General features: G+C 43.7%; 1 protein-coding gene across 1 annotated transcript in view; it reads right to left on the bottom strand.

Annotated features, from left to right (window-relative positions):
- Positions 1–1,160: 1,160 nt before the first annotated feature.
- Positions 1,161–19,135, bottom strand: part of Bpifc (BPI fold containing family C) — a 38,156-nt gene continuing 20,181 nt past the window's right edge. Inside the window, exons 10-15 of the mRNA XM_051206240.1 lie at positions 18,066–18,236; positions 17,248–17,315; positions 6,612–6,654; positions 4,071–4,134; positions 2,676–2,752; positions 1,161–1,720 (exon numbers count right to left, since the gene is read on the bottom strand). Of these exons, the coding sequence (XP_051062197.1) occupies positions 1,598–1,720; positions 2,676–2,752; positions 4,071–4,134; positions 6,612–6,654; positions 17,248–17,315; positions 18,066–18,236 (546 nt within the window). The 3' untranslated portion in view covers positions 1,161–1,597. The remainder of the gene's footprint in view (positions 1,721–2,675; positions 2,753–4,070; positions 4,135–6,611; positions 6,655–17,247; positions 17,316–18,065; positions 18,237–19,135) is intronic.

Below are 19,135 nucleotides of genomic sequence, written 5' to 3'. Positions count from 1 at the left end.
TTCCTCCCCCCCCCCATCCACCCAAAAGTAAGGTCTGGCTATTTAGCCTGGGTGAGCCTGGAACTCGCGGTGAGTCGTTGGAAGATGCTGGCCTCGAACTCTCAGAAGACCACTTGCCTATGCTCCTGGCTGGGGCTAATAGAGGAGTGCTTGGGAATGTTTTTAAGCCACTCCCGAAAACCCTTTAATCTGGATCACGTCAACTGCTCTAGAGAATACATAGCTTCGAGTCCGCTGCCGCATTAGTGAAGCAGCTGAGCAAGATAAAATGCTGAGGAACAGCATATTTGATATTGTAACGTTTCATAAGGGAATCGTGGACACAGAACAAACATTTGCTGATACAAAAAGCAGCATTCCAAATAAGCATATGACTACAGCGTATCATTTATTTCTGCAAGCGCGTAGGAAGGCATCTGGTATGGCCAACAATGCCTGCAAAAGTGAATAAATTACAGTTGCTGTGAATCATTGCGGTTTCTCAGCCTGGCTGTGTTTGGAGTAAGCCCTCTCTGGTGTGCCTTTAAATGCAGTTGATTCCATTCCAAGAAGAGAGCTTTGTGCTGATGTGTTTCTAGTTCTGTTTCCAGGGAAGAAAAGCACAGTAGCAACAAGGAATACTTGGGCTCAGTTTCCACCTATTCCGTTACCAAACTTTGTGTGATAAATTCCTTTTAACCTCAGTTTTCTCATAGATGAAATGGGATCATAATTCTTCATAGAGTGGCTGTGAAGGTCACAGGAATGGAGCTGGAGGAATAACCAGGCCAGGGCTTTAAGCACATAAACAGTTCTCTTCCGTCCCCCAATAACCTAAGCAGAGTACAAGCACAGGTTTCTGTTCATTTTTGCATATCCATCCTGGCTATCCCATCCTGTTCTCTTGTCAGCTGATTAATAACACTAATGTCAGCTGTGAACTGTCTAGGTTTAGTAAGCTACACTGCCCTTTTGTTCAAGCCCTGTTCACATCCTCAAACTTAAATAAACAAACAACACAGGATGCCTCCAGGAAGGCTTAAGATTCAATGTTAATATTTTTAATGTTGATATTTGTAGAACATCAGTCTTTGCCAAAGTTTTTTAAAAAAAAAGTCTTTTCCATTTTCTGTCATGTTTTATTAAAATAAGTTCAGGACAGGAGCTTTCAAACACAGAGATTTACACTGATAGAAAACAATTTTAATTAAGCGCAGGACAGTACTAGTAAACATAAAAACACAAAATCCAACTAAAGAAGAAAGTGTCTCTAAAGAGCAGACACAATTCACACAGACACACACAGACACACACCTGCCAGGGCAGATACAGACAACTTCCCTATCCACCTGGTCAGATTGACTTGCCTCACTCATATCCACAGATTACAGACGCACAGCATGCTTTCCTACACGGACATACAAATACCTGGCTCCCACTGCCTTGTCCCTGTTGAGCCCTTTAACTCAGTCGGCCTCGTTCTAGGTCTCCTAGGGCTCCAGAGAGAACTGCTTCAGAAGGGCTTCATCATCCAGGGTGCATGGCCTTCATCATCCAGGGTTACAGTTTCTGTGGGGCGGAAGTTGTTCACTTCCTGGGGTGGATTGGGACCCAACAATCAATGGGTTGGCTGTTCTCTCCATGGCCCATTGACCAGGTTCAGACCTCCCCAACTATGGAGATTTGGCTGCTGTCTTGAGGATGGTTCATGTGCCAGGTCAGTAGAAATCAGAAGGAAACTCTGCAAAGTATGTGGAATGAAGACAATATTAAATTGGGCATATTTGGGTTTGCCTCAGGGGAGGAAATTTTCTTTGTCAGGCTCTAAGGCATCAAGCCTTCCCCAGCCCCTGTTACCTATGTGAAGGCCCCTGATGCAAGAAGGGGCCATTTTGGATCACTGTTGCTAGATTTGATTTAGGTAGTGGGGAGCAGAGAAGAGGAAGGGCTGGGTAGGTAGTAGTGGGTAGGTAGACAATACTTTCTGAAAGTTGTTTCTGATTTCCAAACAACAACAAAATGAAGAAAAGAAGGGCAGCAGTATTGCAAAATTACCGAGTAACAATCTCCCAGGAAGCAGCATTTACAAGGGTCTGATCCTGAGAACCACTGAAGGTATAAGAGCCAATCAGCGTGACGCACCCTCAGCCTCATTTAGTCACACAACAAGAGAAGTAACTAATATACCAGCCATTTTCCTTTCTAAACTTCTTTGGGTCTACTTTCCTCAGAAAAATGACGTCAATGATCTCAACCTTACAGCTTGCCTGGTGAAATAAAATAAAATGTTTTCATATACCGTGGAGTGATTCAATGTGACTTTGGTCTGACTTTTAAATTTTTCATTGTTTATTAGAAACTTTAATAGCTGGATGTTCTGTTTACGAAACTCCTTGGACTGGTAAAAAGTTGAAGGGAAGCAAAAATAAAACATAACGAGGGGATGGAGAGATGGCTGTGGATAAGAGCAGCCATGTCCTTACAGAGGGCCTGGGTTTGGTGTGACTCATGGTTGGCTGTCACTCCAGTTCCAGGGGATCTGTCATGACACTGGAATGAACAGGGCAAACATACATACACTCATGCACACACATATCCACTTGAGATAAAGTAAATACATCTTAAAAAAATAAGTAAGAAACAAAGCAGGAAGCTTGGTCTGCTGTGACAATTGGCAGTGGAGAGGGGAATCTTACCTCGAGAACTTCAATGTCCGAGTTGACGAATGAGATGTTGTAGGGGTTGGGGAGGGGAAATCCTTGCTGCAGTTTTGCTACAATGTAGAAAACAGGTGCAGGGTAATTGGGCAGGGGCACTGTTTTTTTTGGCAGGCATTTTAGAAAGAGATGAACTAGAAGCTTTTAAATAGTTTGTCTTATCATTGTCCCTGGTCTTGTTTTAATTCACAGTGATATGTCCCTAGCATTTTGCTGGATGGATCAGTAATTCATTTATATTCAATTAAAAAAAAGCACATGTAATTATGTATATTTGGATACGAAACAAAACAAAACACTTTCCATTTTATCCCATTTAAGTACTAACCATGCCTGACTATGCTTTTCACTTTCTACATAACCATAAAAGATATGTATATATTTACATACACACACATACACACACACACACACACACACACAGTGGGGTGTATCGTATGTATGTGTGTGTGCTTGTGTGTGGTGTGTGCACATGTGTGTGGAGGACAGAGGATAACCTCAGTGCAATTCCTCATTTTCATCCACTGTCTGGAATTCCCAAGTGGGCGGAGCTGGCAGTGAGCCCCAGGCTCCTCCCCCCCCTGCCTCCATCAGCACTGAGATTGTAAGTATGAACCATTGTGCCAGCATTTTTAAAAAATAAGAAGGGGGAAGCTCCTGGAGGTCTTTGTGCTTCAAGATAAACATTTTGCCAATTTAACTATCAATCCAGCCCCCCTCCATTTATATTTTGAAAATTCCTAATCCATGGACTAGGGAACATTTTGTGTCTATTATAAAAATATTTTAACTGAGCTGAACTCCAGATGCTTTGGTTTGTCGTTGTAGATGAGGGAAAGAACCAGGATTGTCATCCATTAAACTATGTCTTTCCAAACAGTAGTCCTAGGGAGTATAATATCATTTCTAGGGGCTAGAGAGGTGGCTCAGAGGTTAAGAGTTCTTCCAGAGGTTATGAGTTCAATTCCCAGTAATCACATGGTGGCTCACAACCATCTGTAATGAGATCTGATGCCCTCTTCTGGCCTGAGGGAATACATGCAGGCAGAACATGGTATACATGATAAATAAATCTTAAAAGAAAAATATCATTTCCAGTGCACCTGAAGGAGACTTAACTATCTAAGAACATAGTTTTATCTCTTTAACTAAAGCCAAGTTAGCCTTCTTGCTGAGTGTGTAAATAGTGTTGTTAACAAGCATCAACCTTTAACTGGTTTCTTCAGCTCTTAATGTTCTATACTGCAAACTTCTGGATCTGACCTGAATTCACAATAGCACTGTAAATATACAGGTATCAGGGTACAAAGTTCCAAACAAAACTAAAAGTGTAAGCAATACTAGAATCCTATTGTTTTGTAAAGAATTCCTTACTGTTGGCCAATGGGAGGACTCCAAAGTGAAGAATAGAAGACAGGATATTCTCAAACCTCACGACCTAAAATGAAAAAGGCGACTTCATCAGTTGCCCAATCAAGGTTCCCCAAAAGCATCATGCCTGGTTTGTGTGTGTAAGTCCCCAGAACTCAGCTGGATAGAAAGCCATGATAAAGAGTTTCCCTGTGGGTGTGTACTAGCTTCATAGAAAACCATGCCATACAGGTTCTTTTCTCCCTGGTGGGAGGACCCTTCTGTTTCCTTTTGCACTGGTGATAATGAACAGAGACCGAGATGGAAGCAAATGTGCTCATTCGATACAGAGCAGGTAAACGATGGAGCACTACGGTGTTGTCCAGTTCCCTGTGTTCCCTGGGAACCTCACCACAGCCTTCCCTTTGCACCGTACTTAGCAGCACCACCACCTCCACTTTACCTTTAATAAACTGGTATTTGGATATCCTGGGCAGAGTTACTTTCTGGAAAGATCCAGGTATTAAAAGAAAGTGGGGGTGGAAGAGATGGCTCAGTGGTTAAGAGCAATATTGTTCTTCCAGAGGACAGAAGTTCAGTTCCCACCACCCATATCGGGTAGTTCTCCACTGCCTGTAATTCCAGGGGCTCTGATGCCCTCTTCTGGACCTTGTGGGTGCAATATTCACACAGATAAACACACACACAAACGTAAATATTGAAAAAGAAAATGAACCTAGATGAATAGCAGCTCACTGGGTAAATACTTTTTTATTTGCTGGGATAGAGTCTCATTATATAACCTCAAACTTACTTGGGAGTCCTTATGTAGCCTAGGCTGGCCCTGAACTCATTATGTTCTTATTGATTTAGCCTTTCCTAATGCTGGGATTATAGGTGTTTGCCACCACACCTGTATCAGTGAAAACTTTTTGGACAGCTTGAAGCCCATCTGTCTAGGCTTATCTCTCTTGTTTGATTTTTCTAGAGTTATGTTGTTGTATTGGAATAGTTACTCAATCTTCCAGGGCCTCAATTCTAAGAACTACAAGATGAAAACAATAATAATAGGCTATCATCATCACCATGACCATCATCACCACCACAATCATTGTCACCACCATCACCATTATCCTCACCACCATTGTTAGCATCACCACCAGCACCATCATCACCACCACCACCATCACCATCAGCAGCAGCCTCTCATAGGTGGTTATCAGAACCACACAGATTAATACTATGCAAATGCTAGGAATAAACCATTGCTATTTTTCTGAAATGCTGTGGTCAGCACAATGTGTTGTCAACAGTAGGCATTTTGCTGGGATTGTGGATGTTCATCATCACATTCGACTTTGATACTGGATATCAGACTTAGAAGCTGGCTTGAAAGGGATGTCTTAAATTACATATAGAATATATATATATATATATATATATATATATATATATATATATATTCCTGACTCCTGATCTCAGAATTCTCCCTGAAATTAAACATCTAGTTGGGCCTCGGCTAAATTTGCTGCCTTGACTAACATTCCCAGGCCTGGTCCTGTCTTATTGCCACCTTCCTGTTGGATGTGGCAACAATTAACACAGTCCCTATATCTGCCGTGCACTACCTTAACCTCATGAGAGGCTAAGTGACCTGTCTAAGAACATACAGCCAGTAAGTGCGACTCCACTCTTGCAGTTTGCCTCAGAGTTAATGTATGAACTATTATGCATATTCTCCGTTTACACGGACATGAATGCAGGAACAGCAGCCATCATTTACTGACTGCCTACCACCAGCATGCTGTAGGTGTGTTGAGTGAACTGGGCTTCAGCAGAGCCTCTCAACAACCCCGCATGATCCCCAATTGCTGGTACTGTTTGGAGGTTATGGACCCTTTCAGCCTGGCTGGAGGAAGTCTGTCCCTGGAGGCAGGCTTTTAGAGTTTATATCTTCACACTACTTCTTGCTTACTCACTCTATTTCCTGTGTGTGTGTGTAAATGTAGTCAGCCACATCATGCTCCTACTACCAGACCATGACATCCCTGTCATGATGGAATTTCCCTCTGGAACCATAGGCCCAAATGAACCTTTCTTTTGTAAGTTGCTTTTGGCCGTGGTGTTTTATCACAGCACCAGAAAAGGAGCAAAGACAACATGTCTACTCCCAAGCTGAATGTGGGCTGGATGCCTTTGAAGAATGAACTTAACTGTGGAATTCTGAAACTTAAATTTAACTCTACAGGATCATTCCATCTAGGAAACAAACCGCCCCACAAGAATGCCCATTTTCTAGCATCACACACAGTCTTTGAAATTCTTTTTAAAGCCCTGTAATGTGAGTAAAAGTCTATTGCTAAGCTTATGGGCTTGATAAATGAATACCATGAAGGTCTCAGGTTTAATCCCCTGTGCTGCAAAATCAACCAAACACATGAACAGGAAAAAAATTCAGAGCTAAAACTATGGAATTATCAAGGACTCAGACACACAGAAAACCACAAACACTGAATTCTGTTTCTTGTGCCTTTTTCGGGGCACCCCGAGAGATTGCATTCCTACCTTAACATCTCTATGGCTGTTCTCTGGCAAAGAGAGGCGGAATCTGAAAGTAAAAAGGAAGAGGTTAAAGGAAGATAGATTTATGGGGATGGAAAGCTGGTTCAGCAGTTAAGAGTTAAGAGCAGTTTTTGCTCTTACAGAAGACCAGGGTTGTTCTCAGTCTCCACATGATGACTCACTTAAAACTGTAACTCTAGTTCCAGAGGACTTATAGACCCTTATGATTTCCATGGGCATTGGGCACATGAGGAATGTATGCATATATATATGTATACAGGCAAAACACTCATAAACACTAAATAAATCTAATTTTTTAAAGAAAGCTAAATTGAAAAATAATAAATGCTGGGCAGTGGTGGTGCACACCTTCAATCCAGCCCTCGGGAGACAGAGGCCAGTTCAACGCCAGCCTGGTCTACAGAATGAGTTCCAGGACAGCCAAGGAGAGAAACCCTGTCTCAAAAACAAAACAAAACAAAACAACAACAACAAAATAATAAGAAACAACACATCAAAAGAAAAGTACATTTCTTTTTTTATAGATAAGGGCAAATTGCCACTGAAAACCCTGCACGTAGACAGGCATGATGGTGCACACTTCTAAACCCAGCACTCAGGAGCCTGAATCTATGCTAACTTGGGCTACCTAGGCAGATATACTGCAAACACAAACAAAAGGTCTGCAGACAAACTCAGAAGGTCGTAGAGTCTACTACATACATCTTTTTCCCCTTGTGATTTGCTGTTTAGGAAGTGGAACAGAAACAATCCTGGGACTTGGCTCTGACTCTAGGCTGACTCCCCCAGTGCTCTGTAGGGCTTAGCAGTTGATAATCTGGAATGCAAAGCATTGTTAATACTTTGTAGACCTTATGGCTTTCCCTGGGTCTTCATCTTCTCAGCTGTGAACTATGGGTATGTGAGTGAAAATGGACTGAGATAATGCAGTTAAAAGATCAGCACTGTGCCTACTGTATTCTTATTGCTCTATACAAATGTGGCCCTTTTCAGAAACACCCAAGGCCAATGCTTAACTTGCTATTCCTTGTCAAATATCAAAACAGCTAAGGCTCTTCCCAAGATTCAGGCTTCACTTTTTGTTTGTTTGTTTTAATACTTCACTTTTTTTTTGTACTGTAGTGAGGGTAAAGGGTAATATGAAGACATAATAACTAGTGGAGAAGACATTTTCATTTTGAGGTTGGAAAAGTTGAAGTCAAAAGGGAGCAAATGACAGACTTGGGATTAAAACCCAGACGCCCTCCCCCCCCCACACACATACATCAAGACAAGGTCTTTTATGAAGCCTGGGCTGGTCCTGACCTCCTCAACCTCCCGAGTGCTAGGATTGCCACATGTGCCAATACGCCTAGCTAGAACCCAGTTCTCTTGATGCTCATCTCATGTTACCACTTTCTTAGCTTTCTTTGGCTCACTTTTGCCCAGATCTATGTCAGCTTTCTGCCTGTCTCTAGACTTGATCTTCTCCAGCTAGTCTTTGGTACCACATCAAGGGTACATGTTTGATGAGGACACTGCTCTGACCAAAAGTCTTTAGTGGCTGTAATAAAGTCAAATCAGTCACATGACACACCTGACTTCCTTGGCTCCCAGTCACCTCTGCAGTGTCCACTATGGATTTGCTTTGAGTCTTGAATTTTATCCTCTTTAACCCTGAACTGTGGGATGTGATGCTGTTTTATTCACCAAGCATTATAGAATTAATGTTTAAAAGGTATTCGTACCAAATGCATACCAAAAAATCCTGGAAAAGATACATAGTGCCATAAAGTAATATTATGGCCACTGGTGCCTGCATTTTAACACCATCCATAGTGAGATGTAATTAATGATGGCTCCATTTGAATATATGTAATATACTGGCTGGGGTCTCCGAACATTAGCAGGGCTGTGGAAGATCTTGTACCTGAGAGGCATTGTCTTTCCTCACACATTCTATAATGTTTTCGGCTACTCTGTCTTCATTCAGGATGTTTCCTGTTTTAGGACTAGCCACCCCTTTTTTCCCTCTTTGATTGGTTAACTTTTACTTTTTAAAACTTATAATATTAAGTAATATTGTTACTTTTATTGTTATTACGTGTGTGTGTGTGTGTGTGTGTGTGTGTGTGTGTGTGCTTCAGGTTGGAGGTCAGCATTCGAGAGCTGGTTCTCTCCTTCACCGGGATTGCAGGGACTGACAGGTCCCCCAGACTTTCAGAGCAAGCACATTCACCTGGTGAAGCTCTTAAATGTCTTCTTTGATATCTCTTCTGAGAATCTTTCTGTGACTACATTTTAAAAAGCAGATTTTCAAGGAGGTATCAACTGATCATCAGGTCTCACCATGTTATTAGAAACTAAGTTTCTAACTTAGTTTCAAACTCATAATAAAAATCTGAAAACCTCTTAAGTCTGGCAAAGTCAGAGATGATGTCCCTGGTATTGATCCTGGAGGATCCACAGGGCACGTTTGAAGACTCTGCAGAGAAGGTGTGAAGGCGGTGCTCCCTCTGACCAACCTATTCTGGTGTTGAAATCACGTTGGAACACGTAAGTCTCCTCTCTTTCCTGACCAGCAAAGCCATGTGTGGACATCTAGGAACACCTGCTATGACAGGGCATGCCTGGAAGCATGCCTTTCTCCTAGGGCAACCTCAACTTTCTCTCACATGCTCATAGTAAAGTACTAGTGGATTCTTGTCTCTGGCTGTGGAGACACTGATGAAGACAATCCCAGATTAGACCATGAGGTGAGTCTGATTTGGCCTTCAAACTATCTTCTATCTCTCATCTGACCTTCAAAGTTCAGCTACTCAGAACAAACTCTTACTGCAGGGCCATAGAGTTTCTGGGAAGGAAGTAAGATTCTCTCTTGGACTGGGGGCGAGGCATAGTGACAGAGCCTGTGGCACTGAGTTCCGTCATCATGACGGTACGTGGAGAATATATCCTATTGAAAAGTTTTAGAGAAAATTTATTACTGAGATTGAAAACCAGAGTAAAACTGCAAGTAAAAATGAAAGGTTATCATGACCTGGGTCAATATGGTGAAGTTGGTATAGCAAAAGCTAAGAGGCAAGGTCAAGTGCAGAGGTCCACAAGTTGACCCCTCCAACCCAGTGCCAAGGGAGGCAAGGAAAATCAGTGTTACCACCCAATGTCCTATGTCCTGTTTCTGTTTCAGGGGTGAGATCCAGTCTTAATGATTGTGTCACAGGGCTCCCAGCATTAAGCATGACTTTATTGGCCCATTCACAAGACGTTTCATGAGCACCTAACATATGTCAGTTAAGGGGAATGTGCTGGAGATGACTGTGGCTACAATCAGACCCATCTAGAGTTCTCAGGGAGCTCACAGCTGGTGTGAGGTGGGGGCATCTTCAAAGAACCAAAGATGAATTACAAATTGAGATAAAGGTTCTGAAGGGAAGAAACAAGTCACCGAGTCATGTGACAGAGGCACAGAACCTGGCTTGGGAGATGCAAGGAGGCTCCCAAGGAAAGACTCCTTGAGCTGAAACATGAAGGATGGATACAACTTCAAAGGAAAAAAATGGAAGGAGGAAGAAGGGGCCTGGCAGAGGCTGTTTGAAGGAACGGAGCCACAGAGCAGGTACAGCAAAATGGCGCTGAAGAGGTAGGCGAGGCAGCCCAGACTAGGCAACCCCACCATGTTTTGCCCCATTAATTTTATCTTTAGGCTAGAAGCAAAGAATCATGAAGGTTTTGAAGATGAAAGATGATAGTTGCAATGTGGAGACATGACTGACGGCCAAGAACTTCTCAGGTGCTCATCCCATGCTCAGCCGCCGTGTATTGGCCGTGTGAAGAATTTAATTTAAAATTGTAGAAGATGATACAAAGTAGTGAAGATGTTAGTGTTTTTTGGGGGGGTTTACAAGGGGGTATTGTATGAGAAAGAATGAGATGGGGGGAAGACAGTCATGGAGCAAAACAAGTTGTCCTTTGAGGAAAGCATTTCATATACACCTCTAGAATGACACTTCACACCCCCTGATTGCCTGTTCCTCTCCCAAGTTATGTAGGGACCATTATCCTTCTCTTTGGACCAAGAGCAGTACAAGGCTCAAACTGGCTGCTCAAGAAATCCTTACTGGGCTGGGCATTGGTGGCACATGCCTTTAATCCCAGCACTCGGGAGGCAGATGCAGGCAGATCTCTGCGTTTGAGGCCAGCCTGGTCTACAGACCATGTCCAGGACAGGCTCCAAAACAATACAGACAAACCCTGTCTCAAAACCCAAAACCAACCAAACAAAGAAATCCTTACTGACTGTATACAGAGAGACAGAGGAGCAGACAGAGGAGATAGCTAGGGGGTAGCTGGAATTGGGGGTCCCTTTGAGGTTGAGGGCATTCTAAAGAAAGTTTTAGGAAGAGGGGGAAGTCAGGGCTTGGGGGTGGGGTGGGGGGTGGGAGTTGGGGGGTTGGAGGCCAGGACCAGTAGCTGAAGAGCTTACAACACCAGAGCATGGTGCTTTCATTCACTCTCTGGGATCCCCACTCTAAACCCTCCCTCTCCTTTGCCTTGCTTCTGCTTCTCTGGGGCAGACCTCCTAGAAGAGATTAAATGGTGCAGCTTTTCCTTTTCCTCTTTTGGGCAGCTGCTGAGATTTACAGCTGGTCTGCTCCAGAATCTTCCTTTTCAACTCTAATACAATTGCCTTTGAACCTAAAACTAAACCAAACAAAAAACAATCACCCACTAGGCTGTGGGTTTGACCTGTACTTAAAGGTTTTGTGGGAGAAACACCCATTTAACTTGTAAGATTTCCCCAGTGTTTTAACTGTAGTTCCTCCTGCAGCCTGTTTAGTGTTCCCTCTTTTGCCAAGAATCCAAAAAGCACCCTTATGATGGTATGATGGAAACCTCAGACACATTCCATTTGGACATGCGTTCCCAATGGCTCATGTGGGGAAATATTTACCTGCCCCACCTGTGAGGAGGCAAGTTAGTAATCAGCTGCATTTGTGTTTTCTGACTGCATTGCTTGGGAGGGGTTGTAGGGTGTGTGTGTGTGTGTGTGTGTGTGTGTGTGTGTGCACGCACACATAGGCTCACATGTGAAGGTCAGAGTCAATGGTGGGTGTCACTCTCAGCCACTCTCTACCTTATTTTTTGAAACAGGGTCCCTCACTGACCCAGAACTCCCTGATGTGGCTACGCTGGCTGACCAGGGAGCTCCAGGGACCCTCCTGTCTGCCCTTTTCTGCTCTGGGTTTATAGACATTTGTCTCAGCAACTGACCAGCTTTTTATATGGGTTCTGGGGCTCTAAACTCAGATACTGCTGTTTGGACAACAAGCAACTTCTTTGACTGAACTATCTACCCAGTCCCTGGTTGCCTTCAGTTTTGCAGATTGAGGTTAGAATTAAGTTATCTGAATGAAGACCAAGAAAGAGAGAGTATCATTTAACTTGGTCTAACACCTACCATGTACTAAAGAGGCCTCCACACAATTCTATTTGTCTCAAGAGGCTCCATGACAGAACAGTAGGAATCTGCCGTGTGCTGTGTGGGGTCAGTGCTCCAGCTTCTGAGGCCATTCTGATTTGTCATGCCTCAGGGGATCAATTTACCCATCTTCTGTGGTCAGACTTGGATTCTGAGATGGGAATAGAGAATTAAGTACCAGGACTAGTAGCAATGACCAGCCATTGTGTCAAAGGCTTCATATCCATCAATCACCCCATCCACTCACACATCAGCTCTACCCAGAGGTGAGAGATGTGGTGTTTGTCTGATGAGGAAACTGATACCTAAGCTTGAATAGCTTGCTTCAGGTCACACAGCTACCAACTAACAGACAGAATCCAAGTCCACATCCACCTGACTCCAGATACCGAGCTTCTGACTAGACAATCCCAGAGAGCTCAAGTTTATTATCAGCATCCCTGACTGTCTATCTCTTTTGTCCTTTCCTTCACTTGATTCTGGCAGTGAGAACTTTTCCATTCAGGACACTGTCCCATGTCATCCCTTTTACCTTTCAATGCTTAGTATTGAGAAATGATTTGCTGTCTTTTTCAGTTTTGCATGACACCTGGTTCATGGGTGTCCTGATCCAGACAACCCTATTTATTTCCTAAGCCCCAGGTCTATATGGGCCTCACCCACAAACCTTACCCAAAGCCAGCTCAGTGCCTGAGTTTAACACAACATCTCCTGCAGAGCCATCTTCAGATTCCTTTTTCTATGTGCTAGCTCTTCCCTATGCCAAAAGCACATAGGTAAACACCCATGGCTTTGAAACAGGTTCAAGTTGTGATCTAGCCACTGGATAGTTCTGTGACTTTGAGAGTAACCTATCAAGTCACCTCGAGTGCTCACTTATCCTACAAACACTTGATGAGCATGGGTGTTAGGTCATGAGATGGGGCTGTAAGATTTAAGTCATGTTTGGTTCTATCGCGGGACTCTGGGCTGCCTAGCCTCTGGTCCCTGAACATCCAGGCAGTGTAAGGGACGTGGGCTCCCTCTTGTGGCCCTTTGCCTCCTACTGGGTTGCCTCATCCAGCCTTGATATGAGGGTTTGCGCTTTACTGGATTATACCTTATTAGGCCATGTTTGGTAGATAACCCTAGGAGGCCTGCTCTTTTTGCTGGGTGGGGAGTGGGAGGATGGAGGAAGGGTGTATCTGGGGGAAAGGGAGGTATTGGGGAGGGCGGAGGGACTGGGAGAAATGGGAGGAAACTGTGGTCGGGATGTAATGTATAAGGGAAGAAGAAAACAGACGTAAGTGGAGTGGAGTGGGTGTTGTGCTGGGTGAGGAATCTAGGAGGCTGTAAAGCTTAGCAATAAAGAGGAGAGGACCACATCTCCCATAGAGGAGTGAGGGGTTCTCTCAACAGGGACACTCGTGAAGACACTGTAGGGGCTAAAGGGATAGCTGTTAGAACACTTGTTTAATGTGCAAAGCCTTGAGTTTTATCCCTAGCAGAGAGACAGACAGACAGAGAACTTGTGTAATTGAACATATCCTTTCTGTTTGCTGAGACTAGACAGAACTATTAATAGTTACAGGCAGCATATTTGAGCGGCAGATAGACAGTGTCCACATGTGGACTCACAATGTCACAACCTCCGAAAGCAGGTTTTATTAGAGCATCATTTTATGGAGAAGGAAATAGAGATGCAGAGAGGTTAAGTAACTTGCTTAAGATCACACAGCTGATAAATGGTAGTGCTGGGACCTAAATGCAGCTAGGCCAGCTTTCTAATTCATCGTAATCACACCCCTTCGGTTTGCCTTTGATTCCTGCATCTCTTATCTATGTAGCCAATGCCAAGTAGCTCAGCCAGTGTGGTTAGAAGGCCACAGTGTGCTGGGCGTTCATTTGGAGACACTATCGCCTGGTTCTTCTGCATTGATGTCTGTCTCATGGATCCTCAACCATGCCCCCTTTCCTGATGACTGTGACGCCAGCCAAAGACTAAACCAGCTCAGCCTGCAGGGCAGCTCTGAGAGCCCTGCAGTGGAGGAGGGGCAGTGACGTGGGAGGTGCGGCTCCCACTGCTGAGGACAAGACCGCCTTTCAGCCCTGCCCAGCTAAGCTGTTCTGCCTCTTTGGCCAAGTGAGGCCTCACCCACAAACCTTGCCCAAAGCTTCTCAGTGCCTGAGTTTAACACAACATCTCCTGCAGAGCCACCTTCAGACTCCTTCAGTTTCTACTATGCCATTCTTCATAAGTTTTTAAAAACCGTGTGTGTGTGTGTGTGTGTGCATGCACACGTTGTGTTCATCTGTGTGTGCACCTGTGAAGACCAGACATCCATGCCAGATGTGTTCAATCATTCTCTATTTCTATCACCTATGTGTGTGTCTCTCTATCATCTATCATATCATCCATCTATCTATCATATCTATCTATTATATCTATGTATCATCTATCCTATCTATCTATCTATCTATCTATCATCTATCTATCTATCTATCTATCATCTATCTCTCTGAGACAAGGTCTCCCACTGCCCTTGGAGCTCATTGTTTCAGCTAGCGTGGTTAGCCAGCAGGTCCCCAGGATCTGCCTGTTTTTGTCCCTCAGCACTGAGGTTAAGCAGTGCTCCACCATGCCCACAAAGGCGTTAGAGATTCAAACACAGGTCCCCATTCATATTCAGTAAGCATTTTCCCCACTGAGACACCTCTCTGCCCTTCTTCATAATCTCTGGAGTAGGAGAGCTGCATTTACCCTTTGCAGTGGCTCTAAATAACGCAGACACTCCTACCCAGATGTGACTAAGGCATCAGCGCAGGGGAAACCTCCTAATCCGCAAACCTCAAGGAGACCTAAGGCAATGAACAATGAGGCAGGAGCCCTAATTTCAGGGTTCATTGTCATGACATTAAAGTAATCTGAGGACTGCAGGAAGCTGGAAAATGGAATGGTATGAATTTAGTGGGGGTAAACTCCACTTTAAAAATCATTCCCTCAAGTAATCGTAACACTGGCTGATGGCTCTATCGGTCACTAGGAGAAATGTCAGGGAGGCCAGGATCCATCAAGGCAGAACAACAAGCCCAGTCCCCTGACCAAGCTTGAGGTACCACCGTTATCTAATCCTTCCTTTAGATTCTGCCAGGAACATGGGCACCTGTCACGCCAGGCATTGTTTACCTTACCCCAGGACCCAAGCCACAGCTAGCAGTCTCATCCTGCCTCTGCCATCAGTCCAGGTCCCTCGCCTCTTTCTTACCTGCTCTCTCCTCTTTGTCCCTGTCACCTAAGGCCTTAACCTGTACTCACAGTCCCAGGCTGAAGTAACTCAGTCTGAATTTTCTCCCTTCTTCATTTTGGCCCATGCAGATACTGAAGAACCTTTACCGCTTCGTTCACCTGCTTTCTGATTTCCATCCACTTGCTTCTCAGAACTGCCATCTTGAGAGTCACCCATTATGGCTCTGGGTTTTATCTGCCTGACTCCCTAGAAATAGGGCCACCTTGGGGTCTCCAGACAATTAAGAATTTTGTGTTTGGAGTCTTTTAATCCACAATAATTGTTTTTGAAATTATAATAATTAGAGTAATTATTTTGAAATCATTGTTGTATACACTTAGCATAATAAAGTCTGGATTATTTCTTTAGGGTGTCCTCAGTCCCTAAATCTGGTGAAATCTGGGTATGCTGTCTCGGGACCCTTCTGAGAAGTCAGCTGTACTTGGAGGGTAATTTAGAGCCAAGAAACCTTTTCTCCATGTGAACCTGTTCTACAGAGATCTTTTACAACTGGGTTCTTCTTACTGTAAAACAATATAGCATGATGAATAGTTTAATAAAAAACTTCAACCTCCCAATCTCATAATCTTGGATCCTGACTTTTTTTGAGGGTGTGATGGCTACTCCGGTTTCTTGTCCAGGTATGCAGTTTTGTATTCTTTTTCTACTTGCCATGATTTTATTGTATGAGTTTTCCATGTTACTGCAGCCCTGTGCCTAGCCACCAGGTGGACTCAGGAAGGTGGGACAACTTTCTCCTGTTGCTTTCTCAGTTCTTTTCTGACTGCTTTTCTTGCCTCCTCTTCTTCCGTGAGTTTACTCTGGGCCAGTTCATCTTTCTGTAAACCCTCCCCTTCAGTGGCCATGGACTTTGAAGATGGTGTTTAGTGGCCTGTGTGTAGGAACTGTTCATGTCCCTTCACACCTTGTCATAGGCCAAGAACTTGTTAAATTCTGTGTTTTAGTTATAGGATCCAGGGTCAGAGTTTGAGGGTTCTGGATCAGCCCAGTTCTACTGTCTTGCATATAAGGAAACAGACTTCAAGTGCCAGTGGTTAATAGACTTGTACTGGCTAGTTTTATGTCAACTTGACACAAGCTACAGTTATCTGAGAGGAGGGGACCTCTGTAAGGTCAGGCTGTAGGCAAACCTGTCCAGCATTTTATTAATTAGTGATTGATGTAGGAGGTCCCAGCCCATTTTTGATGGTACCACTGTGGCTGGTGGTCCTGAGTTCTGTAAGAAAGAAGGCTGATCAAGCTATGAGGAGCAAGCCACTAAGCAGCGCATCTCTCTGGTCACTGCATCAGCTCCTGTCTCTGGGTTCTTGCCCAGTTTGAGTTCCTGTCTTGGTTTCACTCGGTGGACTGTAACTTAAGATGTGTGAGCCAAATAAAACTTTCTTCCCTGAGTTGCTTTTAGTCATGCTGTTTAATCAATAGGAACCTTATAGCAAGGCTTGGCCATAAGACCAATGAGAACAGATTTGAAACTTGATCCCTAAACTTTATCCCTAAAAATGTTCACTGCATCTGAATGTCCCCGTGCACCCTCTTCTTGCCATAACCCCATTCAGTGTACTCCTCCTTGAGTCACCAAGAGGAACTCTAGCCATCACGGGAATGGGTGCCGATAGACTTATCTTTACAATGACCTCGTTTCCATTTTATCTTACCATTGCTCTCATTGAAGAAGGAAAGAACAGAGTGCAATCTTCTTTCTCCAGGTTCAACCACTAATAATCTGTTCTGTTAGAGACAGAGTACGAGCTCACTGGCAGTCCCACAGTGGTAAAGCAATTGTTCCCTCAATGGTCACATTGTCCTTGGGGAATGTTCACTAATTTTTTTTTTTACCAAGGTTTCCAACAGTCCAATCAATTGATCTTACCTGTTTAGAGACAAGGAGCAGATCAATTTTTGTCCCAAAATAGCCAGGCCAACACTGGTGCTAGCAATCTGAAGACAAGAAAGCCCTTGTTACTGAAGTGGGTGACGGATCTGGACCACAAGGAAAGCAGCTCCGCTCTTGGAGAACAGTGGAGACGGCACAAGCCCAGTGCTCCATCTTAGCAAAAGATGTTGGCAAGAGATATCGCTAACTCTGGGCAGGGCAGCCTAGGAGTGTGTTCTAGCATTTAGAAGGTTGAGGGAGGAGGAATGAGAGTTCAAGGCCAGCTTAGGCTTTATGGGGAGAAAAATACTCTCTTTCGGGGAAAGAAGCTAAGTTTAAAGGTTTCTCATTTGAGAGTGTCTCTTAAAAATTTTGGCAGTGCTATGGATTAAAACCCAGGGTCTTACCAGGGTAGGCAAGCGGTCTACCCCTGAGCCATATCCCATGCCCCCTCTTCAGTATTGTTTTCTCCTAATCACTCTTCTTCCCACTCACGTGTGTAATTTTGTTTGGCTTCATTGTACTTTTTTTTTTTTTTAACTTTAATTGGTCAGGGAAAGTTGACTCGATCACAGCTCTCTAATGTAAATGAAGAGAACATGGGAAGTAGAGATTGGTGAGATATTTTACACATGTTTATGAGCTCTTCTGTATTCATATATGGCTACTTCCATATATGTGCAGATAGGTCTGTTATAGAGAGCCCTAGTATCTACTCTATCCTCACTCCAAATATCTAGAGGCTGCTAGCCAGTGATTCCCAGCAGGAACAGGATTGGTACCCAGAGGCTGCCCTCTTGTATCCCCAGACTCACAAAGTCCATGGAGACGATGGGCTCGATGGTGGAGTTCTGCAGTTCAGTGAGCATGATGATAGCAGCAGGAAACTCCAGGCTGAAATTGTTTGGGTGTAAGTTGATCACAGGAGGCCCTGTGGCCATGATTTGCAGCATGAATGGCTGGGATAAGACATAGATCTCTGCTATCTGTCCCATTTGGGGAGAGAAATAGAGATAGAGTCAGGAGCTGGTAAGGGGAAACCACAAGCCTAGAGCAGATTGTGCTAAGTAAATCTTGCATCATGCAGTTAGAACAGAAAACACCTCTTTACTAGGAATAACAGTGTGTATTTGCTGAACACATCCCTTGTGCCAGCTACAAAACCAGGGACTTTATCATTTCTTATCTACTCTTCATAAAACTCCAAGGCAGGTCTATTGGTAGTGCTGTTTTATTTTCATTATTTACTTAATTATTTAGTTTTTCAAGACAGGCTTTCTCTGTGTATTCCTGATTGTCTTGAAACTCTGTAGATCAGGTTGGCCTTGAACTTGGAGATCCATCTGCCTCTGCCTCTGCCTCCCAAGTGCTGGGATTAAAAGCCTGTGCCGACACCACCTGGCAGGAATGGTTTTATAATGGAGGTTGAGTTGAGAACAGGCTAAGTGCTCTTCTGACAGTTTTCACAGAATTAACTGCAGAACTGAAGTTCCAGCCAAGATCTGTCTGCCTTGAGTGCCTTTCTCTGAAATGTCTTGTTCTTCTCAGGCAGACTTGAGCCTGTAGGTCTCAAGTATGAAACCTGGAATGCTATGAAGGGGTGATATTAACAGTTGTTTACTAAAGCCATGTGTACTTGGGAAAATGACTCAGGAGATCCAAAATTAAAGACCAGCTTTGGTTAAATATTGAGTTCCAGTCCAGCCTGAACTATGTAGTGAGACCTTGACAATAAATAAATAAATGATGTAACTTAAAGATTAACTCTTCCATTCAAGCCAATAATTTCTATATTTAAGTGAAGTACTTTAAGGGTGGTGGAATTTTATGGATTGATTGCTTTATAAATGTAACAACACTTTTAGTTGTAGTTTAATGGGCTTTA

The sequence above is a fragment of the Phodopus roborovskii genome, unplaced genomic scaffold (genome assembly GCF_943737965.1).
Source record: "Phodopus roborovskii unplaced genomic scaffold, PHOROB, whole genome shotgun sequence".
NCBI classification, from domain to species: domain Eukaryota; kingdom Metazoa; phylum Chordata; class Mammalia; order Rodentia; family Cricetidae; genus Phodopus; species Phodopus roborovskii.
This window is presented reverse-complemented; position numbering and strand designations above follow the sequence as displayed.